The 21918-nt window shown below is 40.7% G+C and overlaps 1 protein-coding gene across 4 annotated transcripts in view; it reads left to right on the top strand.

The window, feature by feature from the left end:
• Positions 1-21918, top strand: part of CFAP74 (cilia and flagella associated protein 74) — an 82357-nt gene that overhangs the window by 55088 nt on the left and 5351 nt on the right. For all 4 annotated transcript variants that reach the window (XM_056796002.1, XM_056796001.1, XM_056796004.1 and 1 more), the window contains exons 15-18: positions 2077-2143; positions 3349-3438; positions 7280-7444; positions 18001-18127. In XM_056796002.1, the coding sequence (XP_056651980.1) occupies positions 2077-2143; positions 3349-3438; positions 7280-7444; positions 18001-18127 (449 nt within the window). The remainder of the gene's footprint in view (positions 1-2076; positions 2144-3348; positions 3439-7279; positions 7445-18000; positions 18128-21918) is intronic.

The following is a 21918-nucleotide window of genomic DNA, read 5'->3' on the forward strand; positions in this document are numbered from 1 at the left end:
ATAGAAGGTCCTGGGTTCAAATATAACCTCAGACACTTCCTAACTGGGTGACCCTGGGCAAGTCACTTCACCCCCATGGCCCTGCCCTTCCTGCTCTTCTGTCTTGGAACCAATACACAGTATTGATTCTAAGATGGAAGGCGCAATGGGGGCAGCTGGGTAGCTCAGTGGCTTGAGAGCCAGTCCTAGAGACGGGAGGTCCTAGGTTCAAATCTGGCCTTAGACACTTCCCAGCTGTGTGACCGTGGGCAAGTCACTTGACCCCCATTGCCTAGCCCTTACCACTCTTCTGCCTTGGAGCCAATACACAGTATTGACTCCAAAATGGAAGAAAAGGGTTAAAAAAAAGATGGAAAGCGCAAGGGTTTAAATATAAAAAAGAATGAAAACATTCCTAAAGTCTACCTTGTCCTGGGGATCTAGAAAGGAACTATGTTTGGCCTCAGCTTTCCATAGTGAATTGGCATATTTAAAAGATTGCATTAAAGTGCCAAAGGAGAAAGCGAGAAGCATGAGGTCATCAGTTGTTGGGGTGGCTGCTTAGGGAGTTTGGATGGATTTTGGCTAGGTCACAGAGGCATCGATTGAGAACTTGAAGGTTGCCCAGTTGAACCCCTTCATTTTACAGATGAGGAAACTGAGGCCCAAAGAGGTCACATGACTTGCTGAAAGGCACACAAGAAGTTTGGGATTTGAACCCCAGTTCTGTAGTTGTAACAGGTTAATGAGGTAGTACCATGGATAGAGCTCATCTTCCTGAGATAAATCAGCCTCAGACAACTTACCAGCTTTGTGACCCTGAGAAAGTCACTTAACCCCTTTTGCCTCAGTTTCCTTATCAGTAAAATGAGCTGGAGAAAGAAATGGTAAACTACTCAAGTATCTGGACCACAAAAACCCCAAATAGGGGCACAAAGAGTCAGATGCAACAGAAATGACTGAATAACAACAACGTCTGACCATAACCGGATATCCTTTCTCCAAACAGTTGTCTGAAATGACAAAATCCCCGTGGCTAGTTCAGCTAGCTAGGTGAAACAGTGGATAGAGAGCTGAGTTCAAATGCAGCCTCAGAGACTATATGACCCCTAGGCAAGTCACTTAACCTCTGTTTGCCTCAGTTTTGTTATCTGTAAAATGGGGATAATTATGAGGATCAAAGGCAATTAATAATTGCAAAATGCCCAGCATGTAGTAAGTGCTATATAAATATTAGCTATGACAATAGAACAATAACAGTGATGATAATGATGATTGTGCTGTGTCAATGGCCAGATAGGATGCATGCCTATGACCTGTTCTCCTGTAAAAGTCTTTGGCTCTTTGAGCCTGAATATAAAGTAAAAAATAAATAATAAATTTAAAATTTTTTAATTTTTAATTTTAAAATTAAAATCATATAAAACTTAAATTTAAAATTAAAATTAAATTATAAAAATTATTGAAAAAGCGTAAATTATTCTGTAACAGCAAGGAGACTGCCAAGGACCTTGGGGCTGGGGTTGGTTTTGTTCCAAAGGACAATTCCCTGCTGGTCCTGAGACAGAAGGGCTACAGATAATGAGTAGGGGCTTAAAAGGCCCAAATTCTGAATATGCCTCCATGGTAGCAGCAACAAAGAGAGCCCAGGAAGATGTTTAATTGTCTTCTTAATTAATATGCCTAATTTTGTGATCATTTTGGCTCATTTGGTTTTTTAAATACCCCTTCCCTTCTGTCTTAGAATCAATATCACCAAGTGTTTGTTCCAAAGTGGAAGAGTGGTAAGGGCTAGGCAATGGGGGTTAAGTGACTTGCCCAGGGTCATACAGCTGGGAAGTGTCTGCGGTCAGATTTGAACCCAGGACCTCTGGTCTCTGAGCCTGGTTCTCTATCCCCTGAGCCACCCAACTGCCCCCTAGCTGTATATTATTATGAAGAGATCCCTGTCTGCCTGGCTCATCTATTTCCTCTCCAAAGCCACTTTTAGTCCCAGCAATGAACTTGGGCAGCTGGCCTGCCTCTGGTCCAAGGCTCTAAAAAGAAGAGCCTGTTTCCTTATTAATCTAATTAAGTTCTCTGTTATTGTGCCTGCAGCTTTGACCCTCCAGGTGGAATGTCCGCTGGGATTTCCTGTGAGGTTGTCATCATCTTTAAGCCAATGGTAAGTGTTTGGGGGAGACCCAAGGACCGCAGGGGTGCGCTGAGGCCCCTGAATTTACTATTCTGGTTCCTGGTGTTTCCTGTCTTGATTTCTGCTGAGAAAAATCAGAACACAATTCGCCATCATTGTTAGTGATGGATGAAGAGAAGGAAACCCAGCCCAGGAGGTGAGCCCTGGGAGCCACAGCTGGTATAGGGACAGGGCAGAGAGTGTCCCCGGCTTGGCCTTCTGGGTCAGCATCTCCTGATCAGCCTGACCTCTCTTCTTTGAGGCTCACAATATTGGTGTGGAAGGACACGGCAACTACCATCTACTAAGACTCTTGAGAAGCTTGCAGAGGCTCAGTTGGGATGGTCCGAGTGTTCTAATCCCTTAGTGGGCAGTGAGTGACGCAGGGAGATGTCCTTCTGGTGAAGGCAGTCACAGGCTTGGAAGGTGGGGCTGCGTACCGGCCCCTCAGGAGGTGCTTTGCTGCTGCATGGAAATCCCAGGGTCATAGATCCAGAGATGGAAGTGGCCTCAAAGGTCTTTGAATACACTCCCTCTGTTTTACAAATGAGGAAACCAAGGCCAAAGGGAAGGAAGGAGAGAAAGGGATGGAGGGAGGGAGGGAGGAAGGAAAGAAAAGGAAGGAAGGAAGGAAGGAAGGAAGGAAGGAAGGAAGGAAGGAAGGAAGGAAGGAAGGAAGGAAGGAAGGAAGGAAGGAAGGAAGGAAGGAAGGAAGGAAGGAAGGAAGGAAGGAAGGAAGGAAGGAAGGAAGGGAAGGAAGGGAAGGAGGGAGGGAGGAAAGAGGGGAAGGAGGGAGGGAGGAAAGAGGGGAGGGAGGGAGGGAGGGAGGAAGGAAGGAAGGAAGGAAGGAAGGAAGGAAGGAAGGAAGGAAGGAAGGAAGGAAGGAAGGAAGGAAGGAAGGAAGGAAGGAAGGAAGGAAGGAAGGAAGGAAGGAAGGAAGGAAGGGAGGGAGGGAGGGAGGGAGGAAGGGAGGGAGGGAGGGAGGGAGGGAGGGAGGAAAGAGAGAAGGGAGGAAAGAGAGAAGGGAGGGAGAGAGGGAGGAAGGAAGGAATAAGGAAGGAAAAGGAGAGAAGGAAGGAAGGGAGAAGGAAGAACGCATGAAGGAAGGAAGGAGGGAAGGAGGAAGGAGAGAAGGAAAGGAGGGAAGAAGAAAGGTTCATAATGTTTGGGTTCATTTTTTTCTTTTTTTTTTTAAGATAAATAAAGATCTTCACGGCAGAGTCACATTTTTGGCTCAGACAGGTGAATTTTCTGTACCACTGAAATGTACAACAAAGAAATGTCTCGTAAGTAAAAGAATTTACATGATCTATTTTTTCCAAGATCTTTTTGGTTGGGAAATGTGCATGTAGCTAAAACAAAAATCACACTTGAAAGTATGACCCAAGAGTAAAATGTCTCCAAAGGCTACATCCAAACTGACAAAGCTGTCAGGCCACTGGTCCTCAGCAACTAAACCTTGAGCTTGTTTCCTAGAGGAGCCCTTTTCCCCCACAATCTAATTCTGTCTCTGACTCATATGGGTTGGAGGCCTTCTTCCCTTGATGGCTATTCATGGATCAGATAGTGGCATAAATTTCTAATGATGACAGTGATTGACCACCATTCAAACTAAGAGGCAGGAGGGAGTAGTGGAAGGAAGCCAGGTCTCAGAGTCAGGAAGACCTGGATTCAAATCCTGCTTATGATCCATTTCAACCATCTAATTTAACCTCATAGTGCTTCTAGGCAACTCTCTAAGAATTTAAGTTGAAGAGTGGATGCCTACTTGCTTTCCTTTATTATTATTATTTTTTTAATCCTTACCTTTCATCTTAGAATGAATATTAAGTGTTGGTTCCAAGGCAGAAGAGAGGTAAGGGCTAGGCAATTGGGGTCAAATGACATGCCCAGGGTCACATGGCTAGGAAGCATCTGGGAACACATTTGAACCCAGAAACTCCATTCTCCAGGCCTGGCTGTCTATCCACTGAATCACCTCACTGCCCCTCAAATGCCTTCTAAAGGGAGTTCTTCTTGGGGGGCTTACTATACCCTGAAATCACAGATTCAGCCCCAGATTTTTAAAAATTGATCAAAGTTAAGCCTCTTTCCAGATGCCCGGGAATCTTAAAATTCTACCTCCATGTCTTCCATGCCAATTCAAAAATAACCTATTTCTTACTCTTTGTCAAGAAAGAAAAATGAGGAAATGAAAATATTTTCTGGGTTATCCCTTTCTCCCCCACCCCCATCCCCATAAAAAACCCCAGCTCTAAGACACAAAAATATTATAAGGAAAGCCTGAGTTTTCCAGTTATCTTTCTACATCAACCAAACATTCCTGGTCAGTGGGGTATCTCCTACACTCTCTTCAGACACCATCTTTTGGGGCTTGTCACTCCCGTGGACAATGATGCCAACACTTTAGTGCCTGTAGCCATCAGCAGGGGCCCTAAGAAGATCGACCATCCCATCTTTTTTTTTTTAATCCTTCTGTCCTAGAATCAATATTAATTGATTCCAAGGCAGAAGAGAGGTAAGGGCTAGGTAATTGGTGTTAAGTGACTTGCCCAAGGTCAAACAAGATGAGTCTAAGGTCAAATTTGAACCCAGGACCTCCCCATCTCCAACCCTGGCTTTCTATCCACTGAGCCACCCAGCTGCCCCAAACATTCCATCTTTAATCATCATCTTTGGCAGGATCTTCATCCCAGTATCATCTCTCCCAACTTAATATATTGGCTCATTTTTCAGTAGAAATGCTGTACTCCCACACACATAAATTTATATATAATCCGACTGTATGAGAAAGGAAAGACATAAGTATATCTAGGAATTCATGAATGGCCCAAGACTGAACTTCCCGCTGGGATCTGGAGCAAATTCCCAGTAAAATCAATGAATCGTCTCCAGTTGAGCCTTTCAGACCAGAAAGAGTGAACACACTTCTTTGATCTCTCAAGTGCAACCATTTTCCAGCCCATCGGAGCCACTAGCACATTCTTCGTCTCTCCAAATCCTTTGTAATCTAGAGGAGTTTTTCAATGCACCAGCTAAGACTTTTGCCTTGAACAAGAATCAAAGCATTGGTTGTGTCCATTGATTTCACCTGAATTTCTTAGCCAAAGTCACAGCAGAGAGCTTAAGCACCAATACTTCCTTCAAGGGTTCCAGCTTGGTGGGTACAGGAATGAGTGACTTGCCACTGGCCTGTGGTGGATCGGGCCTTCCTCTATAGAGGTCCTTAACCTCAGAAGTAAAAGGGCAGGTTATTTGTATAATTCCCTCCTTCCCAAATGGGCCAACCCATTTGGAAGCTTTTCTAAGCTCATCAAGAGTAGAGGAGGCTCTTCTCAAGGAAAACGTCCTTTGTCTTTCCATCTCCATAAATGACAGGAAGAACTGAGGCTCTGTTAGAGAAATGCTTTCCATTTGCCTCTTGCTTGGAAATCTATCTTGCCCCCTTTTCAAGTTCTTTTACACCATATAGTCCAAATCTCAATCTCCGATGGGGCTAGACTAGACGTTTAGAAGTCTGTGGGAGTTTGGGAGTCAAAGGATGAAGACCGAGAGTAAGACTTGTTCTTGACTTATTATGTATGGCCAAGGGGCAAAGATACCTTCCTCTCGCAGGTATCTGGCCCCTCCACTCTTGTTTCATTTTTTAAACCCTTACCTTCTGTCTTAGTATCACTTCTAGGAGAAAAAAGCAGCCAGGGCTAGGCAATTGGAGTTAAGTGACTTGCCCAGGGTCACATGGCTAGGAAGTGTCTGATGCCAAATTTGAACCCAGAACCTCCAATCCACTGTCCTACCTGGCTACCCCAACCCCCTCCTCTGTTGATAACCACAAGGTATTGGAGCAGAAGGAAGATCTCCAAGCAGAGCAAAGCCCTTTGGCTACCCTGTGGCTCAGTCTTATCTCCCAGGCAGGTTACTTCTCTGAGATGATACCCTTCCTGGTGCTCTTAGAAATATCCATCTCCCTGGTCTCAGCCCAAGATTGGGGCTTGCAATTGCTTCTCAGGAGCCCCCAGCCCTCCTCCTCTCCACCCCAGTGGAGAATATCATTGAACCTGGGTTTGACAATGAAGCTACCTAAATCGAGGATTCTTAACCTTTTTTGCATACCATGGAATCCTTTGGCAGTTGGTGAAGCCTATAGATGTCTTCCCAGAATAACGTCTTTAAAATATATAATTTTTTAAAACAAAAATAAACCAATTATATCGAAAGAAAAAGGGCTCGTGGACCTCCTGAAATCCATTGATTGGCCCCTACAGGTAAAGAATCCCTAATCTATATCACCCTCCGTATAGTCAACAAGCATTTATTAAGTGGGTGTTAGGCACTGTGCTAAGGCAACAAAATACAAAGAAAAGCAAAAATTCCATCCTTGCCTTCAAGGAGCTCACATTACAATAATGGAGGAAATAATACACAGATTATATATATATATATATATATACATATATATACACATATGTGTGTATAAATATGTAATAAATGGAATATCGTTTCTAAAGGAAAGGAATGGGGAGAGGATGTTGAAGGGGAAGGGAAATTGAAAAGGACTCCTACAGAATGGCTTCAATTGGGTCTGAGGGGGTGAAGAGGAGATACATGGGCTGGAAACACACGTTAGAGAAACTGAAGAATTAAACACCATCTGCAAAGAAGCTAGAGAGAAAATGTGAAAAAAGGAATACTGTAGAGTAGAAGAACCACCATTCCCAAGACACTGAAGATTAGTCTGCATGAGGAGACATCTTAATGGGTCTTGAAGGCACTGATTGGGTACTGGGCTGGCAGGAAGGTTTGATTGACTTTCCACTGTAATTCCCATAAATGGAACCACTCCGATGAAGAGGAAGGAGTCAGTCAAATAAGGGTCTACCAATGCCATTTTCAATAGTGTTCAGTTACGGCCATTATCCAGGTTGCTACCTGTGGCAAAACTGTTGTTCAAGAATTTGGCTTTCAACTCCAGAGACAAAAGAAGCAAACATAATCCGTCTCATCCTTGGACATTTTCTTGGATGTGTTAATAAGTGTGTGAGTTTTTCTGCTTGAAATGGTAGATGCTTATTTAATTGGCATTACTGATTATCTGGGCACTGGTAATTATGAGTTTTCTCCTTGCAGCTGTTCCTGGAAAATAAGCTCATTAACTTTGGCACATACGTGGTGGGAGAGACTGCTGTACAGACTATCACCCTGGGAAACCGTGGAGCCCTGGGTACACAGTTTTATGTTCGCTCAAAAATCGAGACCCCTGATTTCGGAACCAAATCCCCCAATGTAATAGCTGTGAGTATGCCACACTGCTCTACCTTTGATAAGCTTAGAATGTTTTCCAAATGGGTTGGTCTGTTTTGGAAGGAGGGAATTGAACAAATAACTATCCTTTTACTCCTAAATTTGAGGACATAGGTGAAGGCATAATCCAGCATGGTGTAATAGATGATATTTGGAGGGTATATTTTGATGGATACTTGCTAACTAATAGATCAGGCAGCTATCTTCCTTTTGCCTACCCTCCTTCCTCTATACCTCCCTTCCTCCCCTCTTCCAAGCTCCCTTCCTTCCCTCTTCTTCCCTTCAGTTTCCCTTTCTCCCTTCTTCTTCAGCCTCCTTCTAAGTCACTTAGGGTGAGCTATGATGTTTCAGGGGAAATACTCTTTTCTCTTCTTTATCTCAAGTAAGGATTTATTGGGGGAAACAGGAAAGATGGAGGATAAGGTAAGAGGGGTGGGATTTCTCTATTATTTACAATGAGTGTTAGGTTGGAGGATATTGAGAGAAATGGCAATTCAGTCACTAGCATGAAACAGAGCCAGTCAGAGAAAGAGAGATATGGACTATTGTCCTTCTTCTGCCTTCAGTTCAGCCAGGCCATCTCCAATTTGATTATCCCAAGTCCCAGAGATAAACCCAGCTTCTTCCTTCAGTTACCACCATCAGCCTCCAAAGCCTCCAAAACAGTCGCCATTGGCTTGGCTCCAAACTGCTTTTCCTGGTAACATTCCAAATGGAATTTTCCTTTTATTGACAGTGAACCCATCTCCAGCTTCTGTCCTTTGCATGCATGCCTCTTCCACAATGGGCCAGTTGTAATAGTCATTCTTTAATACTTATTCTTCTTCATCTCTACCAAATTTGATGCTCTCAAAGAAAGTATAGGTCTTCAGTTGTGACTTTAGCCAAGAAATTCACCTGAACTCAGTGGAGATCACCAATATTCCAAGTCCTATTCATGACAAATGCCTAGAAAATATTTTACCCTTAACCAAAGGCCAGATGATCCTTTCTCCCTTTTCACCCTTGGCTCTTTTCACCAGTCTAAACCTTTCATTCTTCCCAAAACAAAGCAATGTTTCAGACTTTTGAAAAGGCCTCACAAGAACTCTTTCTTCTTACTTTTCTTTGTGGGACTCGCCATTTCATTTCTTTAACAATTTTTCATTCTAAAGCACTATACAAAATTTATGTTCAATAATCTTTACTGGGTCCTCACTGCAGCAAAGCAATCAATCATTTTTTTTGCCTCCCTAGTCAAATCACTATCTCACTCATCACAGCAGCTGTTTCAAGCTTTTTCATCTCTTTTCAAACTTCATATCCTCATCCCCTAAAATCTTGACCTCATATTTCATTGACATTAAGCATCCTTTTTTAAGCTCAATATTTCCAAAATTTGATACTAAGAAGAAAAGGGTTTTAAAAAATCAAGTCAAAAGTGAAAATTTATTTGAAACTCAAAGGAAGCAAGGCATGGCTTTCTCCTCCAATCCTCCCCTTTCCCTAACTTTCTTTCCTATTATTGTCAATGACACCACCCTTTTCCTACTCACCCAGACTCACAAGCTAGACTTCATCCTCAGTTCTTTCCTTTCTCTCACCCCAACCCCATGTCCAGTCTGTTGCCAAGTCTTGTCCATTTAACCTTCATTATGTCTCCTGTATAGTCCTTTTCTTCTCTTCTCTTCTCTTCTCTTCTCTTCTCTTCTCTTCTCTTCTCTTCTCTTCTCTTCTCTTCTCTTCTCTTCTCGATACTGCCACCACCCTGGTGTAGGTACCCATTACATCATGTCTGGACTATTGTAATAACTAGCTGGTGGGTCAGCCTGCCTCAGATCTTTCCCCACTCCAGTTCACCCTCCATTCAGTCACCAAAGTGATTTTCTAAAAGAATAGGTCTAACCATGTCACCCTATCCCACCCCATTCTCAAACTCCAGTGTCTCCCTATCACCTCCAGAATCAAATATAAAACTCTTCTGTCTGGTATTCAAGGCCCTTTACAACCCCTTGCCCTCTAACTTTTCAATCTTCTTAGACCTTTTTCTGTCACTCCTTCCTCCACCACATACACATTCTTTGATCCAGTGGCACTGGATCCTCCCATAAGACACATCATATCCCAGCTCTGAGCATTTTCCCTTGCCTGGCTTCCTTAGAATCTCAAATAAAATTCCACTTTCTACCAGGAGCTTTTCCTGATTCTTTTTTTTTAAACCCATATCTTCTTAGTATCAATTCTAAGCCAGAAGAGCAGTAAGGGCTAGGCAGTGGGGGTTAAATGGCTTGCCCACGGTCACACATGTAGGAAATGTCTAAGGCTAGATTTGAAGCCAGGACTTCTATCTCCCAGCCTGACTTTCTATCCACTGAGCCACCTAGCTGCCCTTCCTTGCCTGATTCTTCATAAGTCTAGTGCTTTCTCTCTGCTGGTTATCTGCACTTTATGCTTGTTTGTACTTAATTGCCTTCCTCATTAGATTGTATCCTCCTCAAGGGCAGGACTATATTTTGCCTTTTGGGGTATCCCCAGAGTTTATACTTGCCATATAATTGGCACTTAATAAATGCTTTTTGACTGTCTGACTGACCAATGGTCATGTTTATGGTTTGCTTCTTGTAAAGATAATTTTAGGGTTGTGACTTAAAATCTAGAGTTAATTGGTCACTGGGAAAAATCCCAAATAAAATACCCAAGTCAGTCTGGAAAGTTATGGTAATTTAATTAATATAGAGGGAGGGAGTTTAAGGAGAAGGAGGGAAGAGGATATAGGATTCTCCTGCCTGGCCTGTGCCAGGGGGAGTTTTTAAATCCCCGCCTCTAAGTCTCTGAAGAAGATTAGAGGCTTCTAAGGGGATAAAGTTGGAAGAGTAAAGGAGGGAAACTCAGCCAGAAACTCACCACCGAACGGGACAATAGCTTGTAGCCATGCTAAGATGCCAAAAGGCCAGCATGCTGCTATCAGCCAATTCTCTGCTGCAAAGGTACCAGAGAGAGGAAATGAGCCAATATATAGACCTTTCACCCTTGTGTCCCCTCCTCTAAATGCCCATTCTTTAGTTCTCATATCCTTTGATTAGATTATATCTTTAGAGTTACTTAACACTTCTTTGTTAAGTTCACCTTTTGTGAGTTACTTAACCTTTTTTTATTGAGTTAACCTTTATAATTACTTAACACCTTTTTGTATTAAGATCTTAAAATAGATTTAACTTAAAGTTCTAGCTTCACTATAAGCTAAGAGTTAAGTATCTTCATTGTCCAATCAGGAGATTACAACTTTATCTTCCCCTAAAGTATGGTCTAAGTAGGGTGGAGTAATTTAGAGTTCCCAAGACATTCCTGATTTTGTTAAACTAAGTATCTTCATTGTTAAAATCAGAAAATAGCTAAATCCAATCTTCACATTTTCCAGGATAGATTGAGATCCATTTTATTCAGATCCACATCCCTTTAGGATGTTTGCAGTCAGAGTTTAAGGGGCTATTATCCATCCCCTTTTAGGTAATTTAAAAAAATTTAAACCCATAGCTTCTCTGTTAATTCCAATTCTAAAAATGGGGGTTAAATGATTTGCTGAAAACAGCGGTATCAAACTCAGAAATTGGAGCCACAAAAATATGCATATGGATCTTTTATCAGGCAAATTGACTTCAAAAACCACATATTGCCACCATCTATGTTTTACTATACTTTTATTTATTTTGTTAAATATTTCCCAATTATATTTTGATCTGGTTCATCCCACCACCATAGGAGTTGGCTCGCAGTGTGTGTTTGACACCTCAGAGTTAGAGAGCATCCCCCAGTAGTTCCAACTTCCAGCTTTTCTCCATTCAAGTTTAATGTGCTATAACAAACTTTAAAGGATCAGGGCTATTCTGTTCATGTATGATGCATTGAACTCCCATCAGTGCCAGTTGTGGCCTTTATGTAACAAACAAGACAAAACATGTTGTGCAGGGAAGTTTAAATTTTAGGATATAAAAGCAATGTGGGGGCAACTAGATGGTAGAGAGACACACTTTGAGACAAGAAGACCTGGGTTCAAATCTGGTCTCAGAAACTTCCTAGCCAGGTGACTCTGGGCAAGTCACTTAACCCCCATTACCTAGCCCTTACCACTCTTCTGCCTTGGAACAAATACATTGTATTGATTTTAAGGTGGAAAGTAAGGGTTTCAAAAAATTCCCATGCTACTCTTTTTTTTAAACCCTTACCTTCCATCTTGGAGTCAATACTGTGTATTGGCTCCAAGGCAGAAGAGTGGTAAGGGCTAGGCAATGGGGGTTAAGTGACTTGCCCAGGGTCACACAGCTGGGAAGTGGCTGAGGTCAGATTTGAACTTAGGACCTCCTCTTTCTAGTCCTGACTCTCAATCCACTGAGCCATCCAGCTGCCACCCCCCCATGCTATTCTGTATACATCATATAGGTCATTTTTTACAGTTCAGTTTTATCCCATTATATTTATGTGCCACAATTTGTTAGTCATTCCTTACTCAATGGGCATCGACGTTGTTCCCAGTAAAAGTGCTACCATAAGTATTTTGAGATATATGTGACCTTTTTTCCAACAAAAACTAAAATTTGTGAAGCATCTACTGTGAGCAGAGAATTGGGCCAGGATTTGGAAGAGATAGAAAGTTCCTTCCATCAGAGAGTCTTCTAGGAAAATAAAATAACACCGATAGTTTTTCATCTATAATTTTTTTGGTTCAGTCTTATTATTTTATCTCTGTAGGGTAGATATTCCTAATACCAATTCCTAGTAGCAGTTGATCAATATTACACGATGAATACTTTTGAGATATTGCTCTTTGGCTGTCCATTCTGAGTAAATTGACCCTTAGTTTATGGTGAGCCAGAATAATAAGGAGAGCACAGTATATACAGTAGCCCTAGAATGGACTTCAAGCCTGAAGGGAATTGAATAGAGCCATTATTTTTGGCTCAGTCTTCATGAGAATGTGAGATTTGGAAGTGCTTTCTTAGCCTAGGGATACAAAAAGGGGAGTAGAAAAGGAAGCTATTAGGCCCAGTCTTAAGTAATGACTGTAAATGTCAATGTAGAGTTGTTGGGTGAAATTTGTGCAGTCTAAGATGGCAGAGGAGAGGCTGGAACTCAGCTGTCTTCTCCCAACATTCTCCTCCAAACAAATCTAAAATAAATCTTCAGATTGAACACTGGAGTGACAGAACCAACAAAAATGTTTAGGACGAGACCCATTTCCAGTCTTAAGACAATTTAGGAGGATAGATCTATGATACCAGTGTGGGGGATGGACTGGAGAATATGGAGGTTGTAGGGGGTAAAACACCAGCAGTGGACCTTGGATACGGCTGCACAACAGTGGCACTAGCTTTGGAAACTCTCAACCAAAGATGGTAAAGGAATTGGACAACTTGTCAGAAAGAGATTATATTGCTGACAATGGATACAGGGCCCTGATGCATTACCCAGTCATCATTCCAGGGTTAAATGTAATAAAGCTTTTAGCCACAGGGAAGTGGGGGCTCTGGTCAGTTCTAGGGTGGAGAGGAGTACTTATGGTCATTCCCAAGGAAGCAGAGACCCTGGTCTCAGTTCTAAGGCAGAGAGGAACACTAGAACTTATAGTTATGGAGGAGAAAAGACCCTTCCTGAGTAAAGACCAGAACACAGACCAGGATATCAGGGACCATACCTCTCCTTGGATCATACCACTTTGGAAACACCAAAAACTTACAGGTACCCAGAATGAGCTCTGAAAAATAATGCCATGAGAAATCTGAAGCTTGGGACAGTGTATCCCATGCCCCAACAGAGCTCAACTTTAGCATAAGGTTAGAATTCAAGAAATTAGATTGGAAAATGAGAAAACAACAATATCAAAAAGGAACTTGATCATAAAAACTACTAGGAAAGATCAAGACACAAACTCAGAAGAAGAAAACAATCCAAAACAGTTACAAGAAAAGCCTCAAAGGGGAAAAAAAAGCAAATGCAAACAAGTGCAACAAGAATCCTTAGAAGAGCTCAAAAAGGATTTTAAAAATCAATTAAGAGAAGTAGAGGGAAATTGGGAAAAGAAATGAGAGGAAAGCAAGAAAATTATGAAAATAGAATTAATAGCTTGGTAAAAGAGGCACAAAAATTACTGAAGAAAATAACATCTAAAAATCAGAATTGGCCAAATGGCAAATGAAGCACAAAAGTTCACTGAAGAGATAGAACTTCCTAAAAATTAGAATTGGTGAAGTGGGAGCTAATGATTCCTTGAGAAATCAAGAACAGAAATAAAACAAAGTAAAAAAATGGAGGAAAAAATCAAAGAAAGTGGAAAGTATTAATTATCTCATGAGAGAAACAACTGACCTGGAAAATAGATCAAGGAGAGATAATTTAAGAATTACTGGACTACCTGAAATCCATGGTAAAAAAAATGACCTCACCATTATATTTCAAGAAATTACAAAGATTGGGAAGCTAGGTAGCTCAGTGGATTGAGAGCCAGGCCTAGAGACAGGAGATACTTCAGACACTTCCCATCTGTGTGACTCTGGACAAGTCATTTAACCTCTACTGCCTAACCCTTGCCACTCTTTTGCTTTGGAACCAATACATAGCATTGATTCTAACGCAGAAGGTAAAGGCTGTTGGTTTTTTTTTAAAGAAATTACAAAGGAACGCTGCCCTAAAATTCTCGAACCAGAAGATAAAATAGAAATAGAAAGAATCCACTAATCACTTCCTGAAAGAGACTGCCAAGTGAAAACTCCTAAAAATATTGAAGCCAAATTCTAGAGCTCCCAAGTTAAGCATAAAATATTGCAAACAACCAGAAAGAAACCATTCAGATACCATGGAGCCACAATCAGGATCACACAAGATTTAGCAGCTTCCACCTTAAAGAAGCAGAGGGTTTGGTACATGATATTCTAGCAGGTAAGGAAACTGTAGCAGTTAAAAGAGTGGGAGCCATAAACTCTTAATAGTTAAAATAGTTGTGGCATAAGCTGTAGTGATTAAAATAGTGGAAGACTTAATTTGTGGCCACTAAAAGAGTGGATGAGTAAATTGTGACTGCAGAAAATATGTTTCACTACAGTGTCTTGTTTTTAAATCAAATATAAGGTGGTCACCAGGGAAATATTCCCAATTATGAATATACCCAAGTCAACTGGGTTTTATAGAGATTTAATTAATTACAATGAGGAATTAAAGAAAGAGTAAGAAAGGAATAAGTATGAAGGGCCTTAAGCCAACATGGCCTAGACCTGAGTCTTAAAAGAAAGATCAGTCAGTCCTTAATCACTCACCATAAGATCTGTTCAAGCAAGGATTCAGACACCAGTTCAGCCAGCCATCCTTCTCCAGAGAGGGATTCTTCTGACTGTCTTCAAAAGATTGTCCTCAAGAGCCTTTCCCAAGAGGTCTCTCCCAACAGCCTCCTTCGAGACTCTTCTTCTCAACAGCCTCCTTAGAGACTTTTTTTTTCAAGAGACTGTTGTTTCCTTATATAGGGAATTTTCTCCTATGTTACCTCCCCTAAATCCTTATATCTACCATCACAGTAGACGTTTTTCAAAGGACAGACCATTCTTAGTCCACACCTAAGAAGGTGTAAATTTTTGAGTAATTCACACCAGGAAAGCTCTGAGTAAGTTTCTCAGCTCTTTGTTCCTTGTAAATTCACAAGTTGCTTGACCTTTCTTTATAGGTACTTATCTTAAGAACTTTTTGCCTTATTATAAGTATGGGTTTAAGTACTTTTCATTGTTCAGAAAAGACTTTACAACTTTATCTTCCCCTAGGGCAAACATAAGTAGGTGAAGTAGAGTTCTCACATTCCTGATCTAAGTAGAGTTCACTGCCCAAATGGGGAATGGTCTTAATCCAATCTTATGAAGTAGGGTCTGGGAATTTTTAAGGTTCACAAAACTAGGATTACAACCAAAAATTGTCTATCCAGAAAAACTGAGTATAACCTTTGGGGAGGGGGAATGAATATTTAATGAGAGGACTTTCAAACATTCCTGATGCAAAGATAAGAGCCAAATAGAAATTTTGAAACTCTAAGATACCAGAGAAGCATAAAAAGGAAAATGTTTAAAGAAATCTTAATTGACTTATCATGGTTAAACTTTTTACATTCCTATATGGGAAGATTTTACCTAAATTAATTTACTTATTCAGGTCATGCCCATCAAACTACCAAAACTTTATCTTATGGAACTAGTAAAAAAAAATAACAAAGTTAATCTGGAAGAATAAAAAGTCAAGAATATAAAGGAAATAGATGAAAAATGTAAAAAGAAGGTGGCCTGGAAATATTAGATTTCAAAGTGGTAATTACCAAAATGATCTAGTGCTAAGAACAGTGTGATGGATCAATGGAATAAATTAGATACACAATACCTAGTAGTAAATGATCATAGTAATCTAGTGTCTGATAAACCCAAAGTTCCAAGATTTTGGGACAAGAACTTGCTATTTGACAAAATTTTCTGGGAAAACTGAAAAGCAGTTTGGCAGAAACTAGGTATAGACCAACATCTCACACTATGTTCCAAGATAACGTCAAAATGATTACATGATTTAGCCATAGAGGGTGCTAGCATAAGCAAATTAGGGAAGCATGAAAAGTTTACCTTTCCGATCTATGTATAAGGAAAGAATTTATGCCTAAACAAAAGATAATGAGGATCATGGGAAATAAAATGGATAATTTTGATAACATTAAATTTTAAAGATTTCGCACAAACAAGACTAATACAGCCAAAACTAGAAGGAAAACAAGAAACTGGAGGGGGGGGGTGGATTTTATAGCAACTTTATCTGATAAAGGCTTCACTTCTCAAATACTTAGGGAACCAAGTCAAAATTATAAGACCATAAAGTCATTCCCCAATTGAAAAATAGTCAAAGGATATGAACAAGCAATTTTCATAAAAAGAAATCAAATCTATCTTTAATCATATGAAAAAAATACTTTAAATCACTCTTGAATAGAGAAATGCAAATCGAAACAACTGAGTTACCACCTCACATGTGTCAGATTGGCTAATATGACAGAAAAAGAAAATGACAAATATTGGAGAAGATGCAAAAAAATTGTAACACGAATGTGAAATGTTATATAATGTATGATGGAGCTATGAACTCATCTAACCATTCTGGAGAGCAATTTAGAACTATGCCCAAAGGGCTATAAAACTGTGCCTACATACCTTTTGACCCAGCAATACCACTACGAGGTCTTTATCTCAAAGAGATTAAAGAAGAAGGAAAAGGACCTATATGTTCAAAAATATTTATAGCAGCTCTTTTTGTAGTAGTGAAACATTAGAAATTGAGGGGATGCTCATCAACTGGGGAATGCTTAAATGAGTTGTGATGCATAATTGTGAGTATTACTGTACTGCTATAAGAAATGACCAGCAAGGATGGTTTCAGAAAAAAACTGGGAAAAATTATGTAATCTGATGCAGTGACATAAACAGAACCAGATCATTATACACAATAACAACATATTTTCACTTTACTTTTCTTGCTTATTTCTTGCAACATGGCTGATGTGGAAATAGATTTTGTAGAATTTCATATGTATCATTGATATCATTTCTTTGCCTTCTCAGAGGATAGGAAAGGGTAGGCAAGAGGGAGACAATTTGAAACTCAAAAAAATTTTTCAAAATGTTAAAAATAAATAAACAATATTTTTTAAACCAGTACAACCTCAAAGAATTTGGAGAGCCCCTTGGGATGTCTGGAGTCAGGTGTTAATCTGCATGGAAGGAATGGTCAACAAATAAGGGGTGATGAAAAGGGTCTGGTTGGTGGGCATCCTGATGTTGACTTCTATAGGACATCAACTAAATAGTAAATGATTTCATTGGTGTTCAGTAAGTCATTTATGAAGCATTTATTAGGCATTTATTTTGTGGCAGGAGGCACACTGCTAAGCACTGGGGATACAGACAGGCAAAATCAGCCCCTATCCTCAATGGGCAGTGAGGGGGTGCAGTAGATTGCGTGCTAGACCTGAAGATGGTAAGAGCCATCTCCCTGAGTTCAAATCTGGCCATAGACACTTATGATCTCTGTGACTCTGGGAAAATTGCTGCCCCCTAGTTGCCTCAGTTTCCTCATCTGTAAAATGAGCTGGAGAAGGAAATGGCAAAGAAAACTCCCAATGGGATCACAAAGAGTTGGACGTGATTAAAACAACCAGACAACAAAAAGTAACACCCTTGTGGTGTTCCCATTCTAATGGGGGAGACAATGCAAATAACTAGGTAAACATAGGACAAGCAGCACTTGGGACCATCAAAGCCAGTTCCTTGGCTCAGTGTCTTCTTCTACTAGATCTACAGAGTGGATAAATTCCCCTAAAAAGTGACAAGAGTTCTAGCAATCATCATCAAGTATTTATTAATTGCCTACTGTATACCATGTGCTGTGCTAGATACTAATCTAAACACAAAGAATGAAAAGGAACTCTATTCAATCAGTTGAGCATAGAATTATACATTTGAAAATCAAGTAAAATTTTTTTTGCTTTTTATCAATCTTCCTTTTAGAGCTCTTTATATTCATTGGATGATAGAAGTGTGGACGACAAATCCAAATCTACTGAAGCCTTTTGTATTCCCTCCATTGATATCATTCCAGCTGCAAGCCCTGCAACCTCAGAATACCTGTCTGATGGTAAGACCACTAATGTAAGAGTTAAAATTTAGGGAAACTGAGGCAGGTAGAAATTAGTTTCTCTCTGCAAGGAGTATGATATTTTTAGAGGTTTATTAAAGGTTAAGGATTAAAGAAAATACAGAATAAGAAAACACGTGTCTAGGCCTCTGGCCTAGACAACCTCAACCTACATTATGAAAAGAGCCAAGTCTGCTTGCAAGTGGAAACAGGAAAGAAAAGAGAGCCCAGAAGCCTTTCCAATCAGGTTAAATACCCCATCTCAATCTCTGCTCAGGTGAGAATTCAGTGATATTACAAAGCATTCTGGGGAAGTGGAGCAAGGACTTCTGGGGATTGAAGTCCTGGATTCAAGTCTCCATTTTTACACTAGTTTGGATGGAATAGGTATTGCTCAGGAGCCCCCAGACCAGAGATTGTTAACCCAGGGTTCATAAACTTGTTTTTAAAGTATTTTGGTCATTATATTTCAATAGAGGGTGTCTCCAAAGTCTTAATGGAATTCAAAGCTTTAGTAGTTTAATAATAATCTTTTAAACAATACTATATAATTGATAACAGCTTATTGATGATACTATTAAAGCTTCAAATTCCATTAAGACTTTGGGGACACCCTGTATGAAGTTTCCTTTGCTTTCCTATGTATTTTATCTTTTGCATTTAAACACATTTTGGGAAGAGGTTCAAAGGCTTCCCAAGAATGCCAAAGGGGGCCATAATACAAACAAGCCAAAGTCTTTCCTTTGTAGCAAGTGGTCCCATCCTGTAACACTCCCTTCACTTCTTATCTCACCACGGTTTAGCTTCTCATAAAGCCTGGATGAAGGGGAGTCGAGTTAAAACTGAAAATAGGGAGGGATCCAACTCAGCTGGAGCGGTTGTTAAATACTTCCAGGAGCTCCATATGATTTTATTTTCATATTCTTTTTAACCTACAAAATTCCATCTTTTCTCCTTCCCACCCACTGCACCCCAGCTGAGAATGCAAGAAAAATAAAAATCTTATTATACAATTGCATCGTGCAGCAAAACACATTAAGCATGTCCAAAAAAGTGCATGATTCCTTCTGCACTCTGAGACCTTCACCCCTCTGTCAGGAGGTGAGAAACATACTTCATCCCGAGGCCTCTGGATTCGTGGATGGTCATGACACTAATTAGAGTTCCTAAATCTTTCAAAGATGTTTATCTTTACCACATTATTTTAATTGTATAAAATGTCCTACTGGTTCTATTCCTTCTCTTCGCGTCTGTTCATACAAGTCTTTCTAAGTGAAACCATCTCCATCATCTCTTATTGCACATTAATACTCCATCAAATTTCTAAAATTCTCTAAAGGATGGCCATCCCTTCTGAATCCTATTCTTCACTCCCTCAGAAAGAGCTCTTAAGAGTTTGTTCTTCCTTAATTACATTCTTTCAAATTTTCTTTAAAGATGATGTCTAGGCTTTTTATTTGGGGTCTTTGTGTTTAGGTAGTTAACTGAGTCTTCAATTTTTTTCTCTTCATTCCTTTTTCCTCAGGTCAGTAGTTTTTGTTATGAAAACCTTACATTTTCTTCTATTTTTCCAGTATTTTTATTTTTATTTCTTATTGCCTGTCTCGTGGAGTCATTAGCTTCTATTTGGCCCATTCTTATTTTCAGGGAGTTTGTTGGTTGGGCAAGCTTCAATACCTCTTGTGCTAAGCTGTTCATTTCTTTTCTAGTTCTTTTTTTTTTTGATAGCTCTCGTTTCTCTTCCAACTTTTTTTTTCTCAAATGCTCTCATTTCATAGAAAAACATTTTTTAAACTCTTACTTCATCTCTTGCAGAAGGTCTAGTTGAACTTGTGCCCAAGCTGTGCTTTTCTTTGGGGCTTTTTATAGATGTCTGGGTGTAGCTTCTTCTAGCCTTATGGCTTGAGCATCCATTTCATGGTATAATTTCTTATGAGATTCTTTTTTCCTTGATTCTTTCCTGATTTTGGACTTGGTCTTAGAGCTGGTTTCTGTGCACTTCTGGAGGGAAAGTCTAGGCTAGTTCTGCTGTTTGTTTCTTGGGGTCTTGAGAGTTGTGTTATTCCAGGATTTTTCAGATAGCTCAAACTTGAGGTGTGCAGATTAGCAGGGCATACAACCCAGGGCAAAGCAGAATTGCTGTCTCCCCTGTTCTAAGTTCTGCAAGTCCCTGATCTGGGTTTAGGTCTGAGCAATAGTGGATCACTGCTGGATTCCAGCAAACAGTCAAACAGCAGGAAAGCTCTGCTTGTTCAGAATGACAGGACTGCAGGCTTCCCCTATGTCTGTAATTCCTGAACTGGTTATTACTCTATAGGCTTCATTCTGTGCTAGAAGCTAGAACTGAGACTCTGTTCTGTTCTGCTCATGGGGTCTGAGCCACACCTCTGCTGCTTTCTTCTGAACTGACTTCTCAATCTACTGAGCAGGACCTTCTGCCATCCCTACCATGTAATGCCACCCCTGGGTCTTTATTCCTCTATCCGATCTGTGACCTGGAACTGGATACTGGGCAAGAAAGCTGCCAGTTGGCACATGTTCCAACTATGTGTCTAGGGATGGCCCAGGATGGATCTGGGACATCCCCAACCCATGCTAGGTTCTGCCCTCCTTCTCCAATGTCTGTCTCCCTGTGCCAACCTGGGCTGGAAAAAATGAAAAATGACTCACTGTACATTTTTTCTTGGATTTTCCCATTGGGACTTAGTTGGTTGCATTTTCTGAATCATTTTGGAGAAGTTTGGCAGGTGAGGGTTGGGTGGAGAGAGGAGCTTGTTGCAACGCGTCTTGCTACTTCTCCAACTTGGGTTCTACCCCAGAATTCTATCTGATCTTGACATGTGTATGTGACACAAAGACACTTTGTTGGACAAGAGCCTCTACGCAAGTGTCTGCACCCACTGAATCTCATGCCTTTTTGTAACTGACAGACAATCACGGGGGGATCTTGTATCGCTACACCCTAAGTCGGTTTGGGTGGCTTTAAATAGAATGAAGAAACATACCCAGTAAGACTCATAGCAGACCCTGGAAGGACCACTGTCCTACAGTAATAAGCCACATTAAAGCAGGGTGCTACCAGATAGGAAACATGGCAGAATTTCACCATTATTCCTCACCCTGATGTTTTCAGCCTAAGAGTTTTCATCTTGCTCTGTCTCAAAGCTCCGTAGCATTCCCTACTTTTTCCCCAAGAAACAGCAAAGACGTTCCTGGCCCCTCGAGAGCAGCTGCCTTCAATCTTTCCTTCTTTGGCATCAGCTGTGTTATGGAGCCACGGCTGCCAGAGCAGATGGGACCCCTCTGTCAAAAAGATGAGTTGAGGCGTCGTCAAAGTCATCGATCAGGCTTTCCCCTTTTATTCATTATGACATTCAAAGAATTTTTTTAATTCCCTCCAATACAACTGGTCTACCTTAAGCATAGGGGCAGCAAGGTGTCACAGGGGATGGCGCACTGGGCTTGGAATCAAGAGGACTCCTCCTCCTGAGTTCCAATCTAGTCTCAGATACTTTCTAGCTGTGTGATCCTGGACAAGTCATTTCACCTTGTTTGCCTCAGTTTCCTCATCTGTCAAATGAGCTGGAGAAGGAAATGGCAAACTAGCTATGTGATCCTGGACAAGTCATTTCACCTTGTTTACCTCAGTTTCCTCATCTGTCAAATGAGCTGGAGAAGGAAATGGCAAACAAGCTGTGTGATCCTGGACAAGTCATTTTACCTGGTTTGCCTCAGTTTCCTCATCTGTCAAATGAGCTGGAGAAGGAAATGGCAAACAGCTCCAGGATCTC

Source organism: Monodelphis domestica, chromosome 4, assembly GCF_027887165.1.
Source record: "Monodelphis domestica isolate mMonDom1 chromosome 4, mMonDom1.pri, whole genome shotgun sequence".
NCBI lineage: Eukaryota > Metazoa > Chordata > Mammalia > Didelphimorphia > Didelphidae > Monodelphis > Monodelphis domestica.